Raw genomic sequence first — 27,000 nt, forward strand, 5'->3', positions numbered from 1 at the left:
TACCGGCCGTCCTACGTGACACGACCAACGCTGACACGAACAAATTTTATAATTTCTTAATATTTTTTTTGAATTTTATATTATTTTCTTATTCTTCTCTTTTCTTTCTTTGATTTTTTTTTACAACTATGAGCTGGCAAGGTCGTTGACCAACCATCGCCGGCCACAGGCGAGGGCCAGCACCCTAGCCAACCACGGGAGAGGGCCTCTATGCCAAGCGAGAGCCACGATACCCTTGCCGGCCAATGGGTGAGGGTCACAGCCCTCCCCTAGATTTGGGCTGGGGCTCAACGCCCTTGCCTATGGCCGACAAGGGCCAGAGGACCTCGCTTGTGATCAACGAGGGGCGAAGGCCCTTGCCCAGACCTTGCTTGTGGCCAGCCCACATTGGGAGAAAAAGGAAGAAAAAGATTAAAAAAAAAAATTTAAAAATTTGTCCACGTCAGGACCGGTCGTGCCATACAGGACAGATGACGTCTATATCAGCGATTTCCGACCAAAATTTGTTCAGATGAACTATATTGATAAATTGTCCAAAGGTTTACAATTCAATTGGCCTAATTGAAAAATTCATGACTGTTTTGGTTTTTCCTTAATAAGTCCATCTCCTCAAATTACATAAGCGTGGGCAAGATATGCGAAGTACGTACAAATGTCATACAAGAACTTGTCTCGATAGCATAGATGATCCATCTCTGTGAATTCATAGGCGAAGAAAACGCAAGGTTCACATATCAATTCGTTTGTCTACTGTATCCTCTTGCACATAAAATACCTCCGATGGTTCTCTCGATTGGCAATGTCACCCTCTTTTTCTGAAAACCTAAGCTCGAGAGACATAAATCAGTTGCTTGGGAACCGCTTCAAGCAAATTCGCATTCTTCAGTCAATGGTCAAAGGATTGTTGTTCTCTTTTGTACTCTCTCAACAAAATTGGAGACACGAAGTAGACCGAGCCACAGATGACTGGCAAGAAAATCCAGGACAGTTTGCTTTTTTGTGACGGTCCTAGTTGTTACAAGACCTGATCACAAACAAAATTGAATACACACAAGACCAACCCCGGTCATACCACAATCTTTCATTTCTAAGGGGCTGAGGAGTAAAGTAAGTCCAAATTTCACCTATCTTTATCCCTAAAGATCCAGCGCTACTTCTCTACATACATCTGTCAAATCCTGTGCTCCTGAAAAGAATATAATGTACCAAAGAATTCTAATTAGGAAAAAAAATAAAAATGAACACTTTCTTCTGTCTCTTCTTTCCCTGTTTACCATCTGATCCCGAGTTGTGACGGACTGTAAAAAAATGGGCAAACTGCGGTCGGGGATGCAAAGGTCACCAACACATGAGAGGCACTGCCGTGCAGAATCTGCTGAAATACGGGGAAAATTATTAATAACTGATGCAAACCATGCATCTTCCAGTGGATCCGGGCTGTAGAAAACTTTTCAGCATGGACTGATCTCAGGACGATTCCAAAGATGATGGACGCAGCACATAGTTCTGTGCACCTTGTCCTCAGGTTTGTTTGGTTTCAGAAAATGTTTCCAGTTTTCGTTTTCATTAGTTTTGTTTTAAGACAAAAGTAAAACAAAAACATGTCCAATTTTGAATTTTCTTGAATACGTTTGGTAAGTGATAATGAATCTTTTCAAGGAACAAAATTAGTAAAAAATTGCTCATATTGCATCGAAATTGTAAGAGAGACTTTTCTTTTGATTTTCTAGCCCTCCTGCTCGTTTAACAAATACAATGACAACACCAAAAAGTTCTTTTCAACTTAGAGCTTTAATTTTGAAAACAGTATCTCTCATTTTCATTTGAAAGCTGAACAAAACACTGCTAAACAAGCTCCTGGATAGTTCTCTTTTTTCTGCTGGAAATGATAAAAGAAAAGCTACAAAAAAAAAAATTTAACAAAGGAAGAACTAAAATTTCTTATAACCTTTGGTTGATGAAGTTTTCACGTGCAATTTTTTTCTGATGCACACCAAACGAAGTCCACTTTCAATTGAAAGAAGCACCCAAAGTAAGGGAAAAAAATTAAGAACACTATTGGATGGCAGCCAAATGACAGACCGTACCAGCATGCTTGAACTTCCATCACATAACCATTAGATCAGCCTCAAGGTTCTTGTCAAACAGCCACCCTTTTGGATAAATAAATTTACGAGCTTCCAAATGGAGATGCCAGTTTATTATTCTTGGGCAGCCAAAAGGAATACCTTCCATCTGACTTTCATCTTCTACAACTTGTTCTATAAATGTGGTCTCCTAAGAAAAGATGGATGAGGGGAACAGTAAGTGAAAAAACTATATTTTTTACAGGATACCTTCAAGGAATTTCCAGATATAGAATTTTGAAAAATTTTGAAGAGAGGAACACCAAGATATTACCTGAAAACCCTCCTTCACCGTGTCCAATTGCCGTATTGGATGCGGCGTCCGGCGCCTCCATCTCTTTGGATCCCACAAGATTGTACTGTTAATAGCAAATCCTGACATATCAACATGAAAACGTCGGAGTCTTTTACTTTTCTCGTTTGTGTGCCATCCAATCACTTGGCTTCCATTACAGACCGGACCTTCAAGAATAGCCTTGTTTTTGCTCTGTGCAAGCATGGCAATTGGCCAAGTGCCAAAATGCCTACATGACAAGCAGCTGAATGTCAGGATATGCCAAAAAGTTCCATGAAGAAAAGTTCAGCAATCTAACAAGCTTGAATACATAATAACTGCTACTTATGGCCCTGAACAAAATCCCAACTCCCACCCTAAGCTTCTTGCACCATTTGGCTATAGGGAACCAGAAGTCCACCAACAGTCAGCTGATATATGCATCGATCTCAACTTCTCAAGTCAGTAGCCCATGTACGCAATAGGAAAAACGAAAAGACATTAGCCCAACTTAGCACCTCTTAACTGCCTGCTTCAACTATTGGCTTTAGTGGAAGGAAACATGTGGAGATGTAACGATCACCCCTTGCATAGGAACCAAATTACGACATATTTGCGCTGATGATTTTGGTAATGACAGCTTCAACAATAATTTCAATAAAAGACACAGCAAAAGCCACTATACTATTACAAGTAAAAGATCCAGAACTAGAGGGAAAAGCCACAAGAAAGGACTAGAGTACCCCACAACGGCTCTAAGTTGTTCCCACAACGTGGGGAAACTCCAAGAACCTCTTGCCAAAAAGTTAAACTATCAGACTAATTGGGACCAACTTGTCGATCCATCCATTTATCATGAATTCCTTTCCAAATTATATGTACCTATCGACAAGGAAGAAGGAACAACTCGCTGGGATGCAAGCTGCTTACGCCATTCTGAACTGGAAGTATTAGTGGACTTGAAAGAGGAAAATGTGATTAAACGATCTCAGCTAGGAAACTTCAAAATAAATTTGAGCTTTTACAAGTTAACAAATCATTTTCTTGACAATTAAACAAGGGCAGAGAAAACCGTTTTGTCGCTAAGCTGATACAGACACAATAAATTAGTGACAACACTATAACAAAGTTATGCCAGTGGGAGTGTGAGAGAAGGATAAGGAGTGGTAAGAAATAATAGAGTGCCAACAATGAGTTGGTTGAGTGTCAGGTCTACAACCTTTACTGCGCCGCATCACAGAGTAAACAGTAATCAACCTCTTAAAATTTGTTGTGGGTCAATTTAGCAGGATAGTGTGTTTAGGCCGAAACACAGATCTTGCTTGTAGGATACTATCTCATAAATATGTACTCAATATATTAAACAAGTACCCAACATAGTAGAGTATAAAGACATTTCAAAAGTTATATCAAAATTTATGGAAACAGAGGTACCAAACAGATTATGGCAAACATGGTAATGCACTCCTCAAGCAAAATATTCCAAGTGCAATAAGCTTGCCTTTGACACAATCTAAATTAGCAATGAGTCAAGGGCAAGATTTTGCAATGCTCATTCCTACCAACCGCGAGAAATCAAGACAAAGGTTCATGAATTTTTAACATGTTCAGCACTGATTAACCTTTAGAGACTGAACAGCATAAATAAACAAACAGAGGCAGCTACTGCTAGCATCAGTTCCAGATAACATCAAATCACCTAAGTGACCTGTCAAAAAATATGTATGACATTGTAATCATAGTGATTAAACATAAAGCGGTTAATAGAAGTTTGAAAAGGTACCTAATATGTCGTAGACTGTGGAACAACTCCAGAGAATAGATATTATCATCATCAGCAAAGTAAACAATTCCATCAAGCTTATGGTGCTCAATATGTTCCAATGCCGTGTTTCTCTGATGCACACCCCTATCTTTAATATCCGTGGAATTCTTTGTACATACCAAATGCCGATACATAACTCCGCTTTTCCTCAATATATCTGCAGTCTCCGCGGAAACAACATTCGTCTCCACCACAATCCACAAAAGCGGAGGCGGCACAAGCCTCAGTACCTGGCCTAATCTATTCAAAAAGTAAGCTTGTGCTGCTCTAGAATAAGTAGGCGTAACCACAATCAACTGCTTCCTAGGCACCAAATCAGAACTTCCACCTGAATTTGCCCCGACTCCTGCTCCTACTTCAAGATTCAAACTTTTGTGCAGAAACTCGTCGCGCCTTACCGGACGATGGATGGCGTTCTCCAACCGAGAGTTGACGTTGACATTGACATTGGGTGGCTTGATATCCAAAGAGAAGTCGGGAGCCTGCAATTCGTTCACGTGCCCGAAAGGGGTCATGCCGAATAGAAACCCAAAGAGGAAAAACAACAAACACCTGTAGAGCGATCTCCTCCACGACCTCCTCGGCTGCTTCCCCAGCAAAACGAACGCCAAGAATCGACAAGCGCCAACCCCCGGCGAAGCCGAGGAGGGCTTGGCCGAGGCGGCGAAGGGTTTATGAGACGGGGCGGGAACCGCGACCTGGGTTTCGCCGTTCGGGTAATGGCGATCGTGATACGGCGGCGACAGGGTCCTCCTGATCGACGCCATACCGAACGGACACGAAGCGGGAGGCAAGAGGCAATCACGCCATCCAGACCAGCTTTATCAAGCTGCGGAGAGATCAATCAAGAAGGAGGCGCTGACAGGCGCGGAGGATTCGGGAACGGGTTGGGGAGAGCGACAGTGCGCAAGAATGGTGAACTGGGAGTTGGATAGATCACGCGAATCGAGTGAGGAAGTCGAGATTAGTTAAGAGATCAACCAATAAAGATTCGTTTTTTTTCGGTTGAGCTGAAAATTCGAGGATTACGTGAGAGATGTCGGAGCGGGCGCCGACGATGTGGGCACGGAGGGTGCGGCGAACCTGAACATGCGACCGACGAAGGGATCGGACAGCTTTCCTCGGAGAGATCGATGGATTTCCGGGCAAAATTTCAAGAACTCGGAGAGAGAGAGAGAGAAATTCTGTGTCGAGTTTTTCATTGTTCTGTTTTTATTGAAATGTATCACTATGATTGGGTGTAGGGGAGGAAAAGAGGGATTTTCTTGTTTTTTTCTATTTTTTGGAGGTATTGGGGAATTATTAACAAGATTCAACTAAGATACGGCGCATACGGAATAAAAAGGAAACAGCTATTGTGTTTTTCAGAAGGTTAGTTCTGCAAACAGTAAGTAAAATAGCTAATGAATATGCATTTACTAACAAAAATATACACGTGAAAAGGTAAGTAAAGTGTGGTCATACATTAATGTTTGGTTTTACATTAATGGGGCGTTTTATAGATGGGGAAAAAAATCAAGGTGATTAGTTGCCTAGATGAGTAATTTCAAGTCCCGAATTTGAAACAGATCCAGTAGATCCGAGTATCGAACCGGTTACACTCGGTTGGGCATGGAAGTAAATCAGCCGGTTCCGGGTGCGTTCCTAATTCTGCCCGGAATCGACATTATTTAGTGATATCATATCATACATATTATATTTTTCTTTACGTAGCTTATGCTAGATGATTTCTCGTTAGCCGAGTGGGAAATGCAGCCTGACCTGCGGTTCAGAGCATTAATCCGGAAATCGAACCAGCCTCGGCCCATTCCAATGTTTTAACCTAGAGAAACAGGAGCAAGAAGGAAAAAAAAGAAAAGAAGAAACAACTAAGATTAAGGCGAGTGAGGGCAACATGGGCATGATTAGGTTTAGGTAGGCGGAAACAAAACAAGAATTTCAACAGTCTAACGAGGAAGTCCTATTTTTCGACCAAAAAAAAGAAAAAAACGAGGAAGTCCTATTTTGTAGGGTGATGTTCGCTCTCGCCCATCGCATGGCCATCAAGGAAGCGGAAAGGAAAAGGACGTCATTCTTGTCTTTATCAGCGTACATTTCTCCTCGTATTGAGCTTCTTCTTCTTCTTTTTCTCAATTAAAATGACGTTTCCCGGGCGTCGGTTCCACAACTTAACAGAAAATCCAGTCATTATTTTTATATTTACAAAAAATCAGGATGGTGCAGCTCCATACTCAAATTCAGGCGACATTATTGCTTTTTCATAAATAAAAAAATCCCAAAAACTTATCTGGAGATTTCGGAGCTGCCCAACCAAGCTAAAGGTAATATTTGGTTGACGATGTTGAAGTGGTTTTCGTTTTCGACATTTATTAGGTAAAATGATCTGATACCATCCATGATGGCGTCCGACCCGTCATTATTGTCGCGCCTCATTTGAATTGTTGAGATCGTTTTCAGTCGGTTTATTTCCCTCCTTAACTCACTCATTAATTCCATACACGTCTAGTTTGACCTCTAGGACCGGCATCAATTCGGGCACTTACAGTTTTGGAAGTTGGTGGGTGGCAAAACCAAAAGACAGGTCGTCTCATCTAGGAGCTGCTTTTCTTCGTTAGTTTTCTGTCCTAGCTACTCCGAAGAAAATGCTACATACACGATGTTGATTGGTAACTTACATTTCAGCTTTGGCGCTTCGCCGATTGATAGAATTTGAGTATCAACAAATGTCGGTCTTAAGTTATTTGTTCGGCGATTGAATTTGTTTTAGTGTAAGAATGATGGAGATCAGAACATTTATTTTGTGAAAAAATGTGATATGATGGTTAGTTCACCAAACTTGGTGGGAAGAACCACCCTCTTGAATACTAAGGTAAGACAAATATGGCATGAACACTCTCGACAGTCGGGAGGTCACAGAGTTTTTGTGAAGCAAGAACATAGCCTCGGCTCGGCAAATTTCATTCCTACCTTCTTACAAAAAAGTAATATGCGTGTAATATATGTATCTCTTGACAGAAATCTAGCCATCTATCGTTGCGATGCTTTTCCAAGAACAGTTGAGCACCTTATGACCTCCAAGCTAAATTAGACATTCTATACTTGCTTGAGTTATAAAAGCAGAAGCGGGCAATGAGTAAACAATCTCGGCACATAATTTAGTTAATAAATATTTGAAGCACCCAAATTCAAAGATATGTACAGGCCTGGGTTCTCCGATATGGACGCATCCTTTTGATTCGAATAATTTCAGAGTCTCCTATGACATAAAACATGCAGCAATGCATCTTTGAACCCCGCGATACAAGATTTCCGGGGATTGGACATTTACACAGAAAAAAAATATGCCTCTCAGAAAGACCAATAATTTTATTCTCCTTTCACTTTCATGGACAGGGTTGATGCATGATTCGACCCGACAGCTAAAGAGCAAATCACCAGCAGCAGCACCCAAGATGTCTTGTCTATAGAGCACATACCTGGATGGACATCATTGCTCTCCAGCATTCATCCATCATATCTTGTGAACATCGCCACTTCCCTTCCAGTATATGTGTAGTGTAGAACAAAAATTTACTGTCCCCGTTGGCCAGTCTTGACTCAAAATCAAACAGCAACAACCCCAAAAATTGATTGAGAAAAAGTTTACGGAACTGCTCTAGGAAACCACCCAAATGCCTCTAATGGACACAATGAAAATGAGATAAGACATCCTGGAGAACTGCAACAGACAGAAGAACAACTTTCTGTGTAAAAGTTTGATAAAAGCCAATACATGCCAATTATAAAGTTAGTTAAACTCCAAAAAATCTAGATGACGCATGATATGTACTCCTCAAGGTTTAGACAGCAGAGCTTATGCACAAATGTGACATCCAAAAATGTCGAGCAAATTTGCACAAGCAGCATGAGATCCTCTTTTCCTTATCATAGTATTTAGTTACATCATCCATAGGCAACCAAATTATAGGAAGTGATTTGATCCAAATTCAAATCAATTTTCTAAAGTTCACAAGGACATTGTCCAGCAATGAATTGAAGAATCTACAAAAAACTTCAGAATTTACATAAAGATACTTGTTTAGCTATCAGGAACTGGAGACATAAATATCAAAGGATAAATTTTTTTCTTAGAGACGATACTTCATCAAGCAGATGGACGATCACATCCGTAATGCAAAAATGATTTTGCTTATTTTGCACGATTCGTCACACATGGAATGCTAATTTCTCAGAAATCATCCAGAGCAATGTTTTTAAATGTTTTCACAGTAATGATCCTATTATCCCATAATACTGGTTCTCAGTGAGACAAGTCTTCTTCAAGCTACTAACCAGACACTATCAATGCCACACAATGGTAATACTAAAGAAAAGATAAGCGAGAAGAATGCGTAGAAAATGTTCTCCAATGTTCCCGATGACAAGCAAAAACCCACTGATTGTGCCCTCGAAGTGAATGACTTTGAAAAAATAAAAGCAACAAAAATTGAATATTTATCCATGCTGTCACGTTGATCACAATGAGATATTGCTGTGCAAAACAAGGATGTTCCTCAGTACCTCATATGACGGTCCTGGGTTTCTGAGGACTGGATCGAGGAATAGCTAAAATGGCTATAAGACCAGCAGTGAACGCTGATATTGCTGCCACCGCAAAAGCTGGTGAATTTCCACCACCAAATAATTGATCCCATGGTCCACTTCCCAGGGAGACCACCACCTGTTTCAGGGACCAAATATATCGCAGTTAGCTGATTAGTAAAATGCCTCTCTGTGGGAGTGAGATACAATAGAGACATGCATCGGGTTGCATATTGCTGGTGTAGGGCTGCCATTCCATTTTGGAAGGCGCTACACCCATCACACATTTTATAAATAATTGACTAGAATGCAGTCTCTCTCACCATTTAATTTTCTCAGTTTTCTCTTCTTATTATGGATAGTTGTTAGATACATTCTCAGGAATTCATCCTCTCCTATTGGTTTATTGCCGCCATCTCTTCCATTAATGGACTGTCTATCCATGATTTCATCTTCCAAATCACAAGGAATGGCATATTTTTTGTTTAAGGATTTGAGTAAAAGCAAGGTAAAAGTCGAAGACTAGATTTTCATCGGTCTTATCTTATTGCTAAAATGAAATTGTTGATTTTAGGTGTTAGAAGTTAATCTGCCAGTGTTTCATCGAAATGCTTCATGGTTTTTACGAAGACAAACTCGGGTTCATCATTTCCTTTATGTTAATGTGTATCGCTTCAAAAAGGAAATTCTTTTCAATATATAGATGTGGTTTTTTTGACTTGTATGGAACTCGTGTCATGTAAATTAATTATTCAAAGAAGACCGACAAAAGGTACTTGGTATGAGCTTTATGGAGGAACTAGACTATCTTTCATTTACTCTTTTCCATTCTGATATTTTTCATCTTCTTTAATTCTTAAAAAAGGTTCACATATGAATGATCAATGTCTTTACACATCCTAAAAGAAATTTTAAGGATGTAAATAACAAAGAAGTAAAAGAATAGACGAAGCAAAGGTTATAATTGAGCAATTAGTGGCTATAATTTCCATTTTTACAAAAAAAAATTGATGCAGTGGTCCAAATTCAAAGACTAATCGATAACATAGACGGGGGCCACTACATGCCCATCTATGCTGTCCAACTATCATACATCGCTTATATGTTATAGGCCTTATGCACATGTTGTCTCCCTCCACCTAAGGCGTAAGCTTTTTATTGAACATTCTAACATGACATCAAAGTTAAGTTCCGACACAGTTTATTTTGGGTGTGAGGCTCCCCATTCATCAAATCTACATGTCATTCTCAGCCCTGTTTGCATGTGAGAGGGGATGTTAAAGTTTCCCACATCACTTGTTCAAGGGTTTATATACATTATCTCTTCTTCCTCCACTTAACAGTTTAAACTTTGGTTTGGATTTTCTAACATGTACAAAAATTGAAAAAAAAAAATTAAAGCAGCTACTACCTTTGCTAGGTTTAATGAATTAAGTTGGAAGCATTCTGATAATTAACATGCAAGGTACTGATGCTTTGGGATTTACATATTATTTTGCCTGGTTCAAGCTACAATTCTCTCTATAGAACTTTTCTAATCCATTGCAAGATAATATAGATTTTGTGATATGTGAAGAATTGTGACAATGACATTATCTTTCACTAAAAGGTTATTATTTACTTTGTTATCTTTACAGTCTCTTCAGATCGAATTGTCTTTAGGGGAGTTTAAATTGTACAGTAGCTTGTGACGATAGTCAATAGTTTATAAGAGTTGGCACCTCGTTGGTGCCTCTCTAAGAGACTTCAGTTTCATTAGTAAACAATTAAAATTTCCAAAGATTGGATTTGTGTACCAAACAACACAGCTAAATGTTAAAATTTCTTGGATACCGTCACTAGTAGAGTTGGTGGGATGGTATTATAATCTATTTATTACCTTTTTCGGTTTACCACAAGGACTTTTGTGGTGGTGCAACATGCGACTCAACCACAAAACTGTATTTTTACCCACTCTTGTACTTTAATGTTAAGATTAGATGGCTTTAAAGAGGAAAACAGGAGTGCCTTTTTCTAAGCAGCAATGTCCTACGTGATTCCATGACCTCTTCAAATCTGGCCATATTCTCAAACTTCTAGATTACATATTTCATTTTCCCACTACATTTACCCCTAAGTGCAACAACATTTATTAACTTTTTACCAGAGTTAGACAAAAGGGACAGCTCATGATATTTTCCATTCCGAGTTTTCTTGACTATAGGGACAGAGATATCTAGAAAGAAGAAGAGAGCACCAAGTCAACTAATAGCCAAAATTTCAATTTAACAAACTCTCTAGTTGACCAGTACACATATATATGCATCATTTTCTTCTTTCAGTATAATCATACTTTTATTTTATTCCTCTAGAGATCCTCACATCAACGTGCCCTGGTATAATGCCAATGGAGCCCCTACTAGTTTTCCCCCTATTATTTTTCACTACCTTTGAGCCTTCAAGTATCACATTGGACACACAAATTACTTTCCAGAACTTATTGATGTTCTACGCTAGAGTCAAAACTCTTTATCTCACACTGCAAGAGATAGGAGAACTTCGTCACAACTCCCTCAGGAAAATGATACAGCATGAAAGAAAGATCACTCCCACAGATCAGTTTACATCATCAGTGAAACTTTTAATGGTTGGCTCTAACTAATTTCCTGCATTAGACCAGCTAAGGCATATATCTCTTTCTCATCAAATAGGCCATCTCAATTCAGTTACATGCAAAGTAATATAAAGATCATCACTGGATCGGAATCTTATGATAAGAGAATATATAAACCAGCAATTAGAACTTTGTAGGATAAATTTCTTCAGTCAAACAGATACACTAGAAAGCGCTGATTACAGGAACGTAAAGACAACCAACTTCACAGGAAATATATGACTTCATCAACCACATGTCACTTCAATAAGGTTTCGCACTTACTTTCTTAACTTCATGAAGACAGGTAGCAGAAGACAATTGCAGCAGAAAATGCACTAATGAACACATTGTCTATTTTCAAGGAAAAAAGAAGAAAACGACCAATAGTCCTAATTATAGAATAGTAGGGCTAGAAGAGAATAATACCTGTGGGATCACGATTGCCAGGTTTAAAACGCCCATAGACAATCCTAAAAGAAATAATAAACCAAAGACCAATATAAGCAATTAGTTAAATCCGATATCATAAAATAGTTTGAAAATAGAGCACGAGATGCTGACCTTGCCCAAGTCCCAAAGACTCAATACGTGTTGAAATCAAGGCATATGGAACACTATAAGTTATCTGCAATAGGAAGTATCACATGAATCGCTTTCCCATAAAGCACGATAACCATCACAAAGTCAAGATACTATTACTCCCTAATTTCTTTCTACTTCACGAAACATATACTCCCTAGATTAAGTCCTACAGCAAAGTAAACAGCATAATCCAATCCAGAAAGCTTCCCTTGTTAGATTAGTAGAAATAGCTGCTATTAAGTTTGTCCCGATTAATGTGACGTTCGTAACTGAAAGTCGGGATGATTTCAAGTTCCAATAAGGAAAAACAGTTTTCTTTTCATAGGAGATAGCAACTTACAGCCAAAGGAACACCAAGTACTGCGAAAATCACTATCGCAGCAATTACAATGCCATCTGCAGGTGAAGTGCCGCCTGAGTCCATACTATTGACATATGTTACCACAAGCATGCCAAGAAAACAAAGAGCCATAAGAATGTCTGAAATCCCCCATACAAAACCTGCCCCAAATTTCCTGCAAAGCTTTTCCATGAGAACTGAAGTTATTCCCAGGACAACTGATTGCAACATGAGACCTAATGCACCCATCCTAACACCTTCGTTGTAGGTCCACCCTTCATTGGGTTTGCCGCCGTAAATTTCTCTTCCCATCCAATCAGTATCGAAGAGAAGAAAAGGAAACCATCCAATCCAAGTCAAAGCAGTAACAAGCAAGATTATCCATACAGACCCAGAAAAATATCGGAAAGTCCCAAATAGTTCCCACATGAAAGCTTCTTGAGTGTTGCTCGATTCAGGTCCATCAGCAGCTGATGAGGATCTGTCAGTCGAACCAAGAGGTAATTCCTGAGCAGCTGCGACACTTATACATGTAGTGATTGCAATAAATGCAATATCGATGAAGAATGCAGACTTAAGATTGGCGCAGTCAGCATTGCATGCAGAAGTCATAGTAAATGGAAAAATTTTATACCATCCACTATATGACCCTGCGGCAAAGCCAAGGACATTACCGACAGCCATAAACAGCGAGAAATATGCATTGGCTACTCGAGTCCTCCTATGGTCCTGCCCTGAGATAAAAAAAATATATGCTGAAATTAAATGTCAATAGTATGCTATTTCTTTTATAACAGCCTACTACTTTTTATACAGCAGAGCTTCCTAGAACCCCACGTATAGCAGACGGCAGAGAAAAGTACTTAGTGCTCTTTTGTCACCATGATTTTGCCCTAAAGAGAAACTAAGCCGCACTGTTTTCTTCAAAATAAGGAAACCCTTACTTTGCAGAGAAAAAGTATTATTTGGTCAGTTAAACAACAGACAATAGAATTATATTCCTCGAGTTCTCCAAATTTAAGCACGTGAACTATTTGCAAAGTTCTACGGTTCTTGTTTTGCTTTCACTAACAACTTAATTGAAGTCAGCACCTCATCATAATAGAAACTTAAGCAGTTATATAATGAGAACAGCATAAGACCCTTGTGCAGGAGGTGAAGATTATGCTTGAGCAAAGAAACAGACTCTAGGAATCACTAAATGAAATTAGAGAAGAAAGACAAGAACAGACAAAGAGCCACAGTTCGACTTGACCACCAAAACAATACATATGCACATATAACTAAGAGCAACCACCCCAATGCAGGATCAATGAGCATCGTAATTGCCTTTGATTCTTGAAATGGAGTATAGCTACTGGATTAGCGGGAGGGGATCTACGTGGGCTTGAATGAGTCTGTAGCCAGCTTTGCACTGCAGTAAATTCCCACCTCAAAATGAAGCCTACTCAACCTCCATGGCCACTTTCCCACACTTTCGAACAGAAAGAAGGGCCAAAATTTTAGAAAGGACAAGAAAAGGAGGAAGAAGAGATACATGGCTCCACATGAAAATCTTCTCTTATAAATATTTATTTGTCCCGCAATATCCACGTGATTTTGTTAAATGGGATCGCCATTAAAGTACAAACCTCGTTTGTCCTTTAAGAGGTCTGTAAGAGTTAAAGGATAAAGCGAATCTGCAGGTTCTATAGAAAGGTAATTTCTAGTTTCTAATGCTATTGCAGTCATTCACCTAATGATATACCCACCTTAGTTCAACCTGCTTAGTACATCTTGTCCCCGTTTCTCCTTACTATGATAAGAAAAAAGCCCAACATTTCCTGAATCTCAAAATCAACTAATTGGCATACAAACTTGATAATGATGTACAAGAATCGAAAGGCATAAAGCCAAGAAACCAAGAGCAATTGTTATCATGTCTTTCCCCTTCATAGGCAATAAAAATGTGCCGACGTGGAAACGCTCATAAACTTTTTAGAGAACATCACCTACAGGAAGATTTTTTAATCCTTATAAGCCAAAACCAATGCCCCTAACGACTTGAAAAACCAGAACCTCAGACAAGAATCGAAAAAGAAGATTGTCCTTCCAGACTGGATGAGAAAATTAGACCTTGTAATGTCCTCCATTTTATCTAACTTCCAAACCGCATGCTATTTAATACCTCCTTATCACAATCATCTGCTGGCTGACATCTCACCAGCAGCTTAAAATTATTCCCTGTGCAATTCACTCACAAACATGCCGATATACTTAAAAAGTCATCAAGAACAGAGACAAGAATGCATCATCTGAATGACACAATCCGGAAAGGACATATTTGGACTTCCATGAAAAATCCTTGTTCCCAGATCCCTGGCAATGAAGGGAGAACGCGAGAAGAAGGGAAAAAAAAAACTCGCTTGTCATTGTTCAGCATTCAAGCAGCTGATAAATTCCAAAAAAAAAAAAAATTCCTTCCCTTTTCATTTATAATGTAGTAAATTTCAGGAATAGCAGGCGATCCCTTCTAAATTAAATGATAAACATAAGTCACGGAAGGAAGAAATGTAAAACAGGAAACAATCGGGAGCGTTCAATCATCCACAACAAAACAACAAACTGTGCCGTGGACCTCTCCCAATTATGTTCACCAAAATCTGACGAGGTAAGAGCCAAATTAAGGATAAAATACTATACAACCCCATAATTGTCTCATTTCTTTTGTCCGGCCAAAAGATGCCAGGATGAAGTCAGAAACACGACTCGTGTACGACCAGCCACTCACCGTCCATTAGCCGGAACGGTGCTCGTCTAGGGTTCCGACGAAGCAAGGGAAAAGCGGAAGCTAAAAATCGTCAGAGAACTAAATTATCGAAACGAAGTGAGCTGAAATTACCAGTGAGGTCAGCGAGCAGAGCTCTACACGGACCCTGAGTCATGTTGTTTGCGACATCGAGGATCCAAAACCCGAAGACGAAGGCACCGACCGCCCCCGGCTTGGTGGCGCCCCCCCGGTCCCCGAGCCACCACCCGATGTCGGCGGAGTAGCCGATGATCAGCACGGCGACGGTGATCGACAGGGCCCCGGCGACGATGAACGGCCTCCGGCGGCCGAAGCGGCTGGTGCACCGGTCGCTCATGTGGCCCACCAGGGGCTGGACGAGGAGCCCGGACAGCGGCCCGCAGAGCCAGATGATGCTGGCCCAGGCGTGGGGGATCCCCAGCTCCTGCACGTACGGCGTCAGCAGCGACAGCTGCAGCGCCCACCCGAACTGGATCCCGCACGCCACCGACGCCACGCGGAGGAGCCGCCGGAGCGGGACCCGCGACTTCACCGGCGGCCTCGGCCTCGCCATCGCGGCGGCCGCGGCCTGCGGCGGCGCCCTGGGCCGGCCGCGGTGGCGCTCCGCCTCGGGGACCGCCATCGCTCGAGCTTCCCCGCCGTCTTCCTCTAGCGCTCAGCTCTCTAGCGCTCTAGCTCTCTAGCTCGCGCGCTCGCTCGGTCGGCGACGGTCGGGGGTGTTGCGTGGCGTTGCAGAGCAGAGAAATGCGGCCCCGTGTTTCCGTGAGATTTTAGACTTTAAGATTAGAAAGGGAGAGAGTTGTGTTTAGGACAAAGTGGTGGTTTTAGGAGTTCGACGAGGGTAAATAGTGGAATTCGATGATTTTGGATAGTTTATTTTAGGGGAAATGACATAGATAGTCCCTAAACTTTGACCTAATATGCATTTTGATCTCAGAACTTTTAATTTGTTCAATATAACCCCTGAACTTTAAGCTAATGTTCAATATGGTCCATGAACTTTTAATTTGTTCGATGTCATCCCTGAACTTTTGGTATATTGAACATTTTCACATAGTTCAGGGATTGAATTGAACATGTACCAAAAGTTCATGGATGACATCGAACAAATTAAAAGTTCAGGGACCATATTGAACATTAGCTTAAAGTTCAGGGACTAAATTGAATAAATTAAAAGTTCAGAGATCAAATTGCACATTGGACTAAAGTTCAGAGACTGTTTGTATCATTATTTCTTTTCTTAACTGCTCGGCGCGCGGGGGCGGGGGCCGAACTGCCGAGTTGAGGAGAGTTGACGGGGCGGGGGAACGATCTCTGGTTGCAAGTCATGCGGAAACGACGAGAATGCCCCTCCACCGGGGGGATGGGGGGATGCTAGCCTGCACTCGCCCCCGTGGATTCTCCCACGGACACCCTCGCGTTTATTGGGCCACGTGGCCATAAGAAACTTGGTGGCCTCAAATTAGATAGAGTGAGCACCGTTACGAGAAATACATCGTACTTGGTTTGAGGGGATTCGAAACTCTGGTTCATGAGAATTCGGGGAAGGAGGGTATTTTGGTACTTTCATCTGAGACTCTGTGCAGAGAGAGAGAGAGACAGAGAGAGAATTGGCTTGGGTAAGTTTCGGTACTCACGTTGGCCACGTGCCCCGATAGGAAAGGGAGTGTTCGTGGGAGAATGCACAGAGTGAGTGGGGCTAGCATTCCTCAAGCTAATGAACGCCAGAAAGCACTTTTATTATAAATTACTACTGACACGTTTAAAAATGCAGCAGCAGTGCATTGATATCGACTGCTTTAGCGACATCCTAGTGAGAAATCCAGCTAAATTTCGGAGACAACACGTCAAACAGAGCATCTCCCGAACCAATCATTTAAAAATAAATTCCTGGTCTCTTTTAATTCAATTTTCATGTAGATAAAAATCTGTTATTTTACGTTTAACGTTCGCCATAATGAAACTCGTGTTGCTTCGTCCATACTTATCTCTAATCCAAAAGTAAAAGTAAGATAAGATCGGAAGTTTACTGAATGATGTGGGGGTTGAAAATTTTTCTTTTCTGTTTTTCTGTGGTGATTGGAATGGAAACGTTGCTAATTGTCTCTTTTACCTCGGCAGGGATCCGAAAAGGGATATGGCAAAGATACTTGTTCGGGTGATAAAGATGAAGGACGTGTTTAAGGCGGGGACGAGAAAACATGGGTGGGCCGCGCGTGATGTGTGGACATGATGTTGGGAGGTCGGGAGGGCGGAATTTTGAGGATTTGCGTACAGGTGGGATGACCCGATGCAATGAGTGCACCATGTGGCACTTTTTTTCTTTTTTCTTTTTTTTTTGCTTTTTCGTTCTTTTGTTTTTATTTTTTTTCTTTTTAAGAAAACGTTGGACAGCGATGTGTGGTTGCCGATTTGATCCATTGCTGTTTCCCGTGGCATCAATGATTATTGATCCAAGTGGGTTGGGTTATGATAAATTACACGTTTTTCCCGTGGCTTCCGAACAACAGCGAATGCTCTGTCGTTTTACTTGGTTTCACTTTCGTCTGAGGCCCCTGCTTTTGGCTTTTTAACTGTTCAGTTCGCTCGTTTTGTTTTTGGGGATGTGAAACTTTTTATTTAAGGCTGGACCCACGGAATCATTAATTAACGAAGATATTAAAAGAAGTTAGCCAAGCTTGAGCGTACCTAATTTTGGATAGGGTCCCCGTCGAATTTGGCCATTCTCAATGGATAGTTTATTCAAAGTTTGGTAGGTCTTGTATCCAAAGTTGCCAAGTAAAATTAGGGTAGGCCTCGTATAAAAAAATTTACAAAGTATTAAAAATTTAGTATGATACATTGATGCGAGAGAGATAAAAGTGACTAGGATTAAGAGTCGATGGCTAGACTATCTTTTAATTATGACGTGTGACAATAGGAAGTCTAGTCTGCAAAATAATTTGAGAAGAACTCTATTTTGGAATAGGGGGAAAAATCTATCGGTAAAACCATATCATTTTTTCACAAAAAAAAAACCATATTATTTTTATCTTAATGTCATGCATTACCCTATTGATCATCCATTTAGATGTGTAACAAAAGGAATGTGCAAGTGAACTCTGCAGAATCGCCATGGCCGGGTAAGTTCCAGGGTGGACATTTCAGAAGTTGTAGGATAAATTTCAAGTTCCAAAATTTCGGAATCGATGAGTACATGGTAAGTTTCGGGGTTCGAGGTCGTATCCACCGTGCACCTTTTTCCCCTTGTACTCTATGTAACGTTTGCCGTGAAATATCTAAGTGAACATAAATGTACCAAACTATTTATTATTTTCTCTTTTGTTTACAAATGTTTTACGTTTGATCGCCTGAAATGATGAAAAAGGAATATTTACAGGATGCGTTTGTATTTTTCTCGACAAAAGCCGAGTTGAATGGGCTGTAGTCCAAGGTGCTCGATAACATACTGAATGAAACAAAAGCCTTAAATAACCAAGCCCAAAGCCGCCGCCACGGAGAAGAATTCAAGCCTGATACAAAAGACCCGGGCCGATGAAGGCAAGGATGGAAATAGCTCTAATCGAATCAATATGTTTACAAGAAATCCGTTTCTGACAAAAGACAGTTTAAGTTGAAAAATTCACGAAACGGCAAGCAACCGACTTATGTAATGGAAATCTAATATTCCAGTCTTCAACAAGTCAAAAATCACGAAAAAAGATATATTTTGTGGCAACAGGAATTCTTATAAATCACACCAGATAATTTCCGAAAGAGACAAATAATAATAACAATCCGACTCGTCATACATTGCCCCAAAACTCAAAAAATTACATTGTTCGAATCGAGTCAAGACAGAACCAATCACATTTTGAGAATTATCTTATAATGAATGTAAGAAATACAAATTTTTATAAAGTTATTTTTGGACCATAATTATTATTCATACCATCATGCATAGAGTGAATTTATATGAGCAAGAGATAAGTGCATTAGAAATTATAAAATTTATCACGAAAGTATAATTGAGCCATAAAAATTTTAAAAAGCGCGATCAAATCATAAATCTTATCACAAAAGTGTAATTAAGTTCTAAAATTTTCGAAAAGTGCAATTAATGAAATGACTTGATTTGGTCAATTTGATAAATTTAAGAACATGATTGCACTTTTTGATGGTTTTAGCACTCAATTTTCCTTTCATGATAATTTTTAGGACATAATTGTACTTTTTAAAAGTTTTAGGATTCAATTGTACTTTCGTAGCAAGTTTTCGGACATTAGTGCATTTTATCCCTGCAAATAATCAATACGTGGACAGGATATAATCACAACCGTTGATTTGTTTTTCTATTTGTCAGGATTCCCCAACTAATTGACCATGAAGGATGCCACTGGCAAGGGAGTCGGTCAACAAGACACGCACCAGACACACCCCGCCACGCCCCTCCAAATTTCGAAGCAGGCCATCGCCGCCGCCGTCATCCTCCCACCGCCCACATCCACGCCCCTCTGCAGCCTTCCCCGCTTTCTTAACGACGAAGGGAGCAAAGCAAAACCACACTCCTTCCTCATGAAAAAATCCAAACCACCACCACCACCATCACCACCGCCACCACCATGTTCGTACACCGATTTAACCTCTGCATCGCCCTGTCCCAAACGCCCTTTTCGGCCTTCGGTCACCCGCTGCACATGGAGGATTTCAAGGCCTTCTTGGAGGATTGGCTCGCGCGACAAGAGGCCTTCCTCGACCAGTTCCTCCTCCGCGCCTCCGAGCCGGAGGACCCGAGCTGCCTATACGGCGACGGTGGCGAAGCGGACAGAACCTTGATCGAGCAGGTCCTCGGCCACCACCAGCGGTTCTACGAGGAGAAGATGAAGCTGGCAAAGGAGGATGCGTTCCTCTTCTTCTCCGCCCCCTGGCTCACCTCCTTCGAGCGCACATTCCTCTGGATCAGCGACTTCAAGCCCACCCTCCTCTTCCGCTTCCTCGCTTCCTTGGTCGACGGTCTCATCGTCGCCCAGTCGAAGGGTATCGAGCGGATCGGGGCGGAGACGTGGCGGAGGGAGTGGGAGCTCACGGAGGCGATGGCCAAGGTCTAGGAGAGCGTGGCGGCGACGCCGCTACTCCGCCTGCTGATGGCGTCGGCCGGGCGGTCGGCGAGGAACGGGGAGGTCTGCGTGCTCGAGGCGGCCATGGCGGAGCTGAAGGAGTTGATGGTGGCAGTGCTGGAGGACACGAACGCGCTGCACGCTGTGACGACGAGGCAGGTGATGGAGGTGCTGAGCCCGGCCCAGACGGTGAAGTTGCTGGCCGCAGCGGCGCAGCTCCAGGCCCGGATAAGGAGGTGGGGGAAGGAGAGGGCGGCGGCGGCGGCGCTCCAGTGAGCGGAAGCCTGTCGCCGGTTTTACGTTTGAATTCCACCTCAATGTCAAAGGAGGAGTTTTCGTTTCTAGTTTTTACGTGTGTAGTGTCATCGTATAAAACAAAATGTGGTCCTTTTATAAGCCCTTGCGTTCGGTGAGTCAACGATTGAGCGCTTTGACTTTGCTGAAGCAGAGAGGCAGAGAGCAAGTTTCTTATTTCCATAAATGACCAAAAAAGAGAAAAAAAAAAAAAAGAAAACAGTTGTCACTGGCCAGGTATTTTCAAATATTTGAATTTTAATGAAAAACTAACTTTCTTGTGAGTGGAGGAGGCGTCGCAGAATTAATAAACGATTTATGCATCTTGAAAATGATGATTTATAATAATTTTATTACTGCTTAATTATGTTTTTAATTTGATTTTTCAGAAAAAAAATATTTACGAAACTCACATTTGCGATTCCATTTGATCTGAAACACCTGTTAAAGCCTTTCGCCGTTTTCAAACATGAATTGTCAAAATTTAAATCATATTTCCTTTTTTTCCAAATTTCAGGAGAAAATCCCAAGTAAAAGTGACTTGTCCCTAAACGGGCCCACAACTGTCCAAACTTTGGTCCGAAGTGACCCATTTCTAGTAGGCCCGAAAAGAGGGCCCATGTCTATTTGTCTAATTAGAGTGGGACGAAAAGATATTACACTACTCTACCGGCCCGGCCCACTAAAATCTAACAGAGAGAACAGCTTTTTGGGCCAATGATATCTACAAGCAGTTCGAAAATCCCATGTCAGCTCTATCCAACCTTTTAGGACAATGTTCTCTTCACCTCAACTATAATAAGCACTTAATTTTTTTTTTCAGCCTATACAAAATGAAATGCGAAAGTATAAATTACCAACCAGATATTACTCCACGAATTTGAAAATTGATTAGCTTCTATCCCAAAAAGCATAGAATTGCAAGATTCAAGATCTTTATGATAGCAAGACACTAGAAGACAGAACAAAAATAAGCTTAGACTCCATGGTTTTACGTACAAAATGTGTATACTATAATGAAAATCTAAACTAGTCATATAATTAATTGAGTTATCAAACAAACCATAAGAAGTTATCTCCTCTCATTGGGAGTTTCCTCCCTTCTTTGTGAGAGCTTTTCCCCTATCTTTATGGTGATAGTTTTCCCAAAACCTTACCTAACTTTAAACCCAAATCTCCCAAATCCCCATCTCAATGCTCCATCGAAATCCTAAATCCCCATTTCATTATTTTATTCCCAATCATCCATAACTTTAAATCCAATCCCAGTTCCTCCATATTATTTATCTTCTCCGTACCCTAATTCCTCTTGCCTACACCCTCCCCTTTCTGCAGCAACTCAGTCCCCAATCCCAACAGTTACACATTCTTCCTTAACTTCTAACTCCCCTTGTACACTACCTCCTAGCGTCTCCTGCTCTTGAGCAACCTTTAATCCTAGCCAGCGTTATGGAGTTTCTCATTGGCTCTCTCGAAAGATGGTATGGGGACTATTTCCAAGCCTATTTTATGTTCAAGAGGTCGGCCGAAGTGGTATAATAGCTAGTTATCTGCTCTTGCTTCACCCTGTGACGTAAACACATCTATAGAACGTGAGATCGAAAACAAACTTCGTTAACTGCGTTGTACAATAGTTTGGGCAATTTATGGTCATGTGACAATTTGGTGGAGGAGAAAAGAGATATCTCCATTGAAAAATAGAGCTGAAGAGGGTTGTGAATCAAGACATCACCTGAATCACTTTCCAGTCATATTGGACACCCTAGAAACCTAGCAAATTGACACCCCCATCCAGATGAAGAAGACGGGAAATTTTAGGCTTTGGTGGCTAGCCCTATAAGCCACCAGGTAATATTTAAGGATTTTGAACTGAAATTGCTAGGGGCTAGGCACCCCCTTTACATTCTAGGCACTTAGAGCTTTAGTGGCTCTTGAACGACCCAATTTGATTTTCTTGATGGAAACAAAAAAAAAAAAGGGAAACGGTGATGGATTGTGTTAGACGGTGTATTAATTTTCTAATTCATTGTTAGTGTATCCGAAGGGTATAGGAGGGGGTTTAGCATTTATGTGAACCGAGGAGTTGTATGTTGAAGTGACCTCAAACTCTAATGAATATTAAAATATTAAAATATTATTAAAAGTTATCCGCGTCAGTGCCGACAATAGGCCGCCGGCCGGCCAGCGTCCACGTCAGCAAAATCCGGCCAAAATTAGCCGAAAGGACTGAATTGGCGCAAAGACAAAGGTTTACGACTCAATTGTCATCAATGCAAAAGATTTACGACTTTTTTGACACTTTTTCCGTGAAGGAGCCTAATGTGTACTAATCATGTATTAAAGCAAATTAGGTGTTGCAAGTAATTCCTTGTTTTTCTGAATATTGTCATGTTGGTGTAAAATTATATGAAATTATGGAATTAAACTAAAGTATTAGCATGTACCTCTTTGAACACCTATAATTAAGGATGGCTGATTCTGCGAGAGCATATTTTGATTTCTTTCGTGGCTTCTTAAAATCAGCTAGTAACTCCATTGTGCTCAGCATTGGTGACGTGAACGAAAAGTGCACGACAATTGAATCGTCCATTTCTTGCCTGAGAATCGCTGACATTTCATCATCCATATATTGCTCGAGTTCGGAGAAGTCAACAGGGCTTCGGCTCATAAAATTGGAGAAAATTTCATCCCATTCTAAATCATTGAGTTCATCAAAATATAGATCGTCTTCTTCCTCGATATGATTTTTGTTTTCGGCCATCTCCACCAAACTATTCGCACATACATAGCATAAAAATAACAGTTGATTTTCTCATATCTATCACACCTCTAACTCAATAAGAACAAGCATGACACGGCCAACCTTTCTCTAAAGGACACAGTCTTAACATAACCAACACTCAACCTGATACTAAAATACACACACATACACACACACACACACATATATATATTATCTTGTTATAATATCATAGTTCACTATAAATCATTAAAAGCTATATATTTAAAACTCAACCTGATACTAACTCAACAGTTATGTACAACTCATACAAAAAAATCTCCACTATAAAAAAGTCATCCTCGATTACAAAACGCTTGCACCCTACTTGCGATTCGCTGAAAAACTTGAAAAGCAAGTAATATGAGAGGAGCGAGCTACCATGGCTCAGTGAGTAATACATTTTTTCTAAATAGATCGAGCATCCACTATGCATGTTTAAGACGCACAAACATAACTTATTACACCAAAATTTTAAGATATAAAAAACCTTACACTCATATATCAAAATACTCATTTCAATCAATAATATCAAAATAAGCATCAATGGTTCAGTCCGTTGATCAATTTCATCGAAAATACATGTTAATAGTCTAATCCATTGGCCAATCTCGTGTTTAAATATCTAACTATACTCGCGGATAACGCTCCGTAACAAGGCGACCAAGTTTCCCCTTTGGTTAGATCTCCACCTACATTGCTGGTGACTTGACTCACAAGGATATCCTAGACTAGTATACGTATACCCATAACCCATCAATAGGATCACAGAGACATTGAGCATCAATACTTTGCCCACAACAACATCCTCTACAATCCACAAAGCCAAATCCCTAAACTATTACATATATCACAATACGTTTCTCAAACCAGTTCAGAATCCATTTCATGAAATATATTTAAAATTAAGGACTTCTCATGAGTCTTTCCCAAAATGTTTCGCAAATCCATTTACATATAATAAGCTCAAACCAAAATCAAAAGATAACTTTCCATTTTAAATAAACAAAACGGATGTAAATATTCGATTCATTTTTATGCAACCAAAATGCCATTTCTTATCTCATAATATATCTACAACATATCATTTTCGAAGTATGAGTTTACAAACTCAAAGAAGAAATAGTATCACTCACCTGGGAAAGTCGAAAAATCAACCTTTGGTGGTTACTCGAGCCGACGCACTCAAATACCTAGTAATTAATCAAAAAATAGTATAAAAAATCGAGTAAACTAATATTCTAGCGAGCGAATTGATAAAACTATGCTTATTTGTTGATAAAACGACACATACGCACCAACAACAAGCTTGCCCATTACTATCCGCAATACACAGTTCATACGACGAACTTGTTCGAGCCATAGCTTCCTCCACCATACTCCGTTTCAAGCAAACTTATAGTTCATAGAAAGCCCTTTCGACATACTACAAAACCCTTAACTTAGCCGACCCAAAAACTAGCCGAAAACCAAAGAAAGTCATTCCCGAAGTTACTATTCGTAGATTATACAATACACGCGGCCAACTCGAAAATTTCGTTCCGGGCAAAATGTTAGCTCGAATCAAGATCTGTAAAATGTTATAATTTCACCATACCCTAAACTTTCATTTCTATATATATACACAGCCCGACAACTCTTCAATTGGACGTAGAAACACAAAGAAATGGGCTGAGCTTTGGGCCAATATATTACAATATCCAAATCATAAATCATGTGCGAAAATATGCTATTTGAATAAATGAAAAGCCAAAAGTAATCAACTGATGATTAGCTCCGACAAGTGAAATTTTCAAAGCAAGTGCAAAATCAGAGAGGTTAAAGTGTTATGTATTTGGGTGTGAGAGAGAAAGGAATCTAAAAAAATGAAAGTCAAGAAAAAGCTAGAATAAGAGAATTAAATCCTTACTTGAGTTTATAAACATGACTAATATAAATAAGCAGGTTTGGTTTTACACTTAATTTGTTAAATTTGTCGAATATGACAGGTTGGTCCTATCCTTAAAAACAAATGTGCATGAATTTTTCTTCTATTGATGTCACGCCTCGAGACAAGGCCGTGACGCTCAATCCCGGCTTGGCCGTGATTCATGTGGATTCCGGGGATTTGTCTCAACGTTCTTTTATTATTTCTACTGAATTAGGCACAAGCGGAAGCAAATATCAAACAATAATGAGAATACAATGTGAACAAAGCAATATATTAAACACACCATATTTACATGATAGATGGTTAATTTATAAGCCCTCTTTTTACTATGGGCATTTACGTCTACTAGATTACACTCGGAACACGTCTGATGCTATCCGTTCACATACTCCACATGGTTGGGGTTAAACTTAGCATCACTACCGTCCCTTTACAAAAACGAAAAGGTTAGTTCCTCCCAAGTTTGGTCATCTCACTACCGTTCATCTCCGTCGGCTCCGAGTGGTCCACTATATCTCGGAATGGGTCCAATCACATCTCCATCCATCAAAACAAACCATGCTATGTAACGGTGGGGAACCATCTCATTCGCATTCACTTGAACCTAAACGGTCGTGCTATACTTTCGGTATGTGACACCGGTCTCTACATCGACGATATCTACAACCCGCACATGCATTTTTACGGGATGACCAAAACGGACGGGAGGTGGCGTGGCTATACCTACAAAGCTGAAAATAATATAAAGTGAGTCGACACTCAGTAAGTTAAATTCACTATACTCCGGCTAAGAAATAGCTTCGCATTGAATAAGAGAAATACACGTCCATTGACTTGTCGATGGTATATCAATAGCAAATGCATTTTACCTTGCCTTTATATTAAACATGGCATATTCAACAAACAAGAAAACATCAAGCATGATTTTCAAAATTGCATGCAAAGATTAACACACGGGATTCATCATTTCTTAACCGAAATCCATTAGTTCTTTCGGCTTGCACCGGGCATCTGAGCCTCCCTTAGGCATCATCTCGAAATCCATCGATGGTGGCATCGTCTCGAAATCCATCGAAGACGGCATTGCCTCAAAATCTATCGGCGGCAGCAACATCCCGAAATCTATCGACGGCAGCAATGTCCCGAAATCCATCGGTGACGGCCATAGTCCCTTGTGTGATCATGCAACAAGCAACAAACGTTTCTGGTTCTTATCTTGATTCCATTAGCCCATGCAACCAAGCACAAAGACATGCAGTGCTCGTGAAGTTCATGCTCTCTAAGGCAAATTGTCTAACGTATGGGGCGTGGTCGAGGGCACATGGCTCGGTCCACCATGCCGAGCGCCAGCTTGGAGCTGGACTTGGCTCGATTCTACACGCCTCAATGTAAAACCCGCACCAAGCCAAACTCGTCCCGGAACACCACAACATGAGTACGAGACCATACGACAACCCGTTTCGTGCCTCGGTTGTGCCATAACTCACGGTCACAATGCAAAACAACAAGTCACGTGCGAGCTTCAAGTATCACAAACAAGATTACTTCTCGAGCCCAAACGCGCAACACTACGCCCTAACCAAAGTATAGGGAATTCACTTATTACACGGGTGATTCTAAAGTGTTTCGGTGATGGTGTGGCGAGTGAGAGGGCGTGGCCAAGAAAGTAGCCGAGAGAATTGTCGAGAAAAGGGAGAGAGACCGAGAAGAAGAGAGGCTGGCCGAGAGAGATAGAGGAGAGAGTGGGCTG

At 40.7% G+C, this 27,000-nt stretch overlaps 3 protein-coding genes and 1 long non-coding RNA gene across 6 annotated transcripts; 1 reads left to right on the forward strand and 3 right to left on the reverse strand.

Moving 5' to 3' along the window:
- Positions 1–890: 890 nt before the first annotated feature.
- Positions 891–5,459, reverse strand: LOC115675891 (probable beta-1,4-xylosyltransferase IRX9H). 2 transcript variants are annotated; one of them, XM_030598682.2, is made up of 4 exons: positions 4,184–5,459; positions 2,401–2,650; positions 2,088–2,277; positions 891–1,375 (listed from the first exon to the last, which is right to left on the reverse strand). In XM_030598682.2, the coding sequence occupies exons 1-3, from the start codon at positions 4,990–4,992 to the stop codon at positions 2,107–2,109; spliced, it is 1,230 nt and encodes a 409-aa protein (XP_030454542.2). In that variant the 5' UTR covers positions 4,993–5,459; the 3' UTR covers positions 891–1,375; positions 2,088–2,106. The 2 variants fall into 2 exon arrangements, with proteins under 2 accessions (XP_030454542.2, XP_030454543.2); XM_030598683.2 differs by having other exon boundaries at positions 891–1,372; positions 4,184–5,458.
- A 1,900-nt stretch (positions 5,460–7,359) lies between these two features.
- On the reverse strand, positions 7,360–15,812 carry LOC115675697 (sucrose transport protein SUC4). 2 transcript variants are annotated; one of them, XM_056317158.1, is made up of 6 exons: positions 15,245–15,812; positions 12,364–13,097; positions 12,003–12,066; positions 11,868–11,911; positions 8,786–8,945; positions 7,360–7,816 (listed from the first exon to the last, which is right to left on the reverse strand). In XM_056317158.1, the coding sequence occupies exons 1-5, from the start codon at positions 15,771–15,773 to the stop codon at positions 8,787–8,789; spliced, it is 1,530 nt and encodes a 509-aa protein (XP_056173133.1). In that variant the 5' UTR covers positions 15,774–15,812; the 3' UTR covers positions 7,360–7,816; position 8,786. The 2 variants fall into 2 exon arrangements, with proteins under 2 accessions (XP_056173133.1, XP_030454308.2); XM_030598448.2 differs by having other exon boundaries at positions 7,360–7,943.
- Positions 9,299–11,861, reverse strand: LOC130139664 (uncharacterized). The gene is made up of 2 exons (XR_008817778.1): positions 9,678–11,861; positions 9,299–9,626 (listed from the first exon to the last, which is right to left on the reverse strand). It is a non-coding gene; the product is annotated as an uncharacterized LOC130139664 (long non-coding RNA).
- Positions 15,813–19,827: 4,015 nt separating the features above from the next.
- LOC115675698 (protein ZW2-like) lies at positions 19,828–20,238 on the forward strand. Its single transcript, XM_030598450.2, has one exon. It carries the CDS (start codon positions 19,828–19,830, stop codon positions 20,236–20,238), a length of 411 nt encoding a protein of 136 aa, XP_030454310.2.
- The last annotated feature ends 6,762 nt before the right edge of the window (positions 20,239–27,000 follow it).

This window comes from Syzygium oleosum, unplaced genomic scaffold (assembly GCF_021117445.2).
Source record: "Syzygium oleosum isolate NSW1041296 unplaced genomic scaffold, Sole_v2.1 Sole_v2.13, whole genome shotgun sequence".
NCBI lineage: Eukaryota > Viridiplantae > Streptophyta > Magnoliopsida > Myrtales > Myrtaceae > Syzygium > Syzygium oleosum.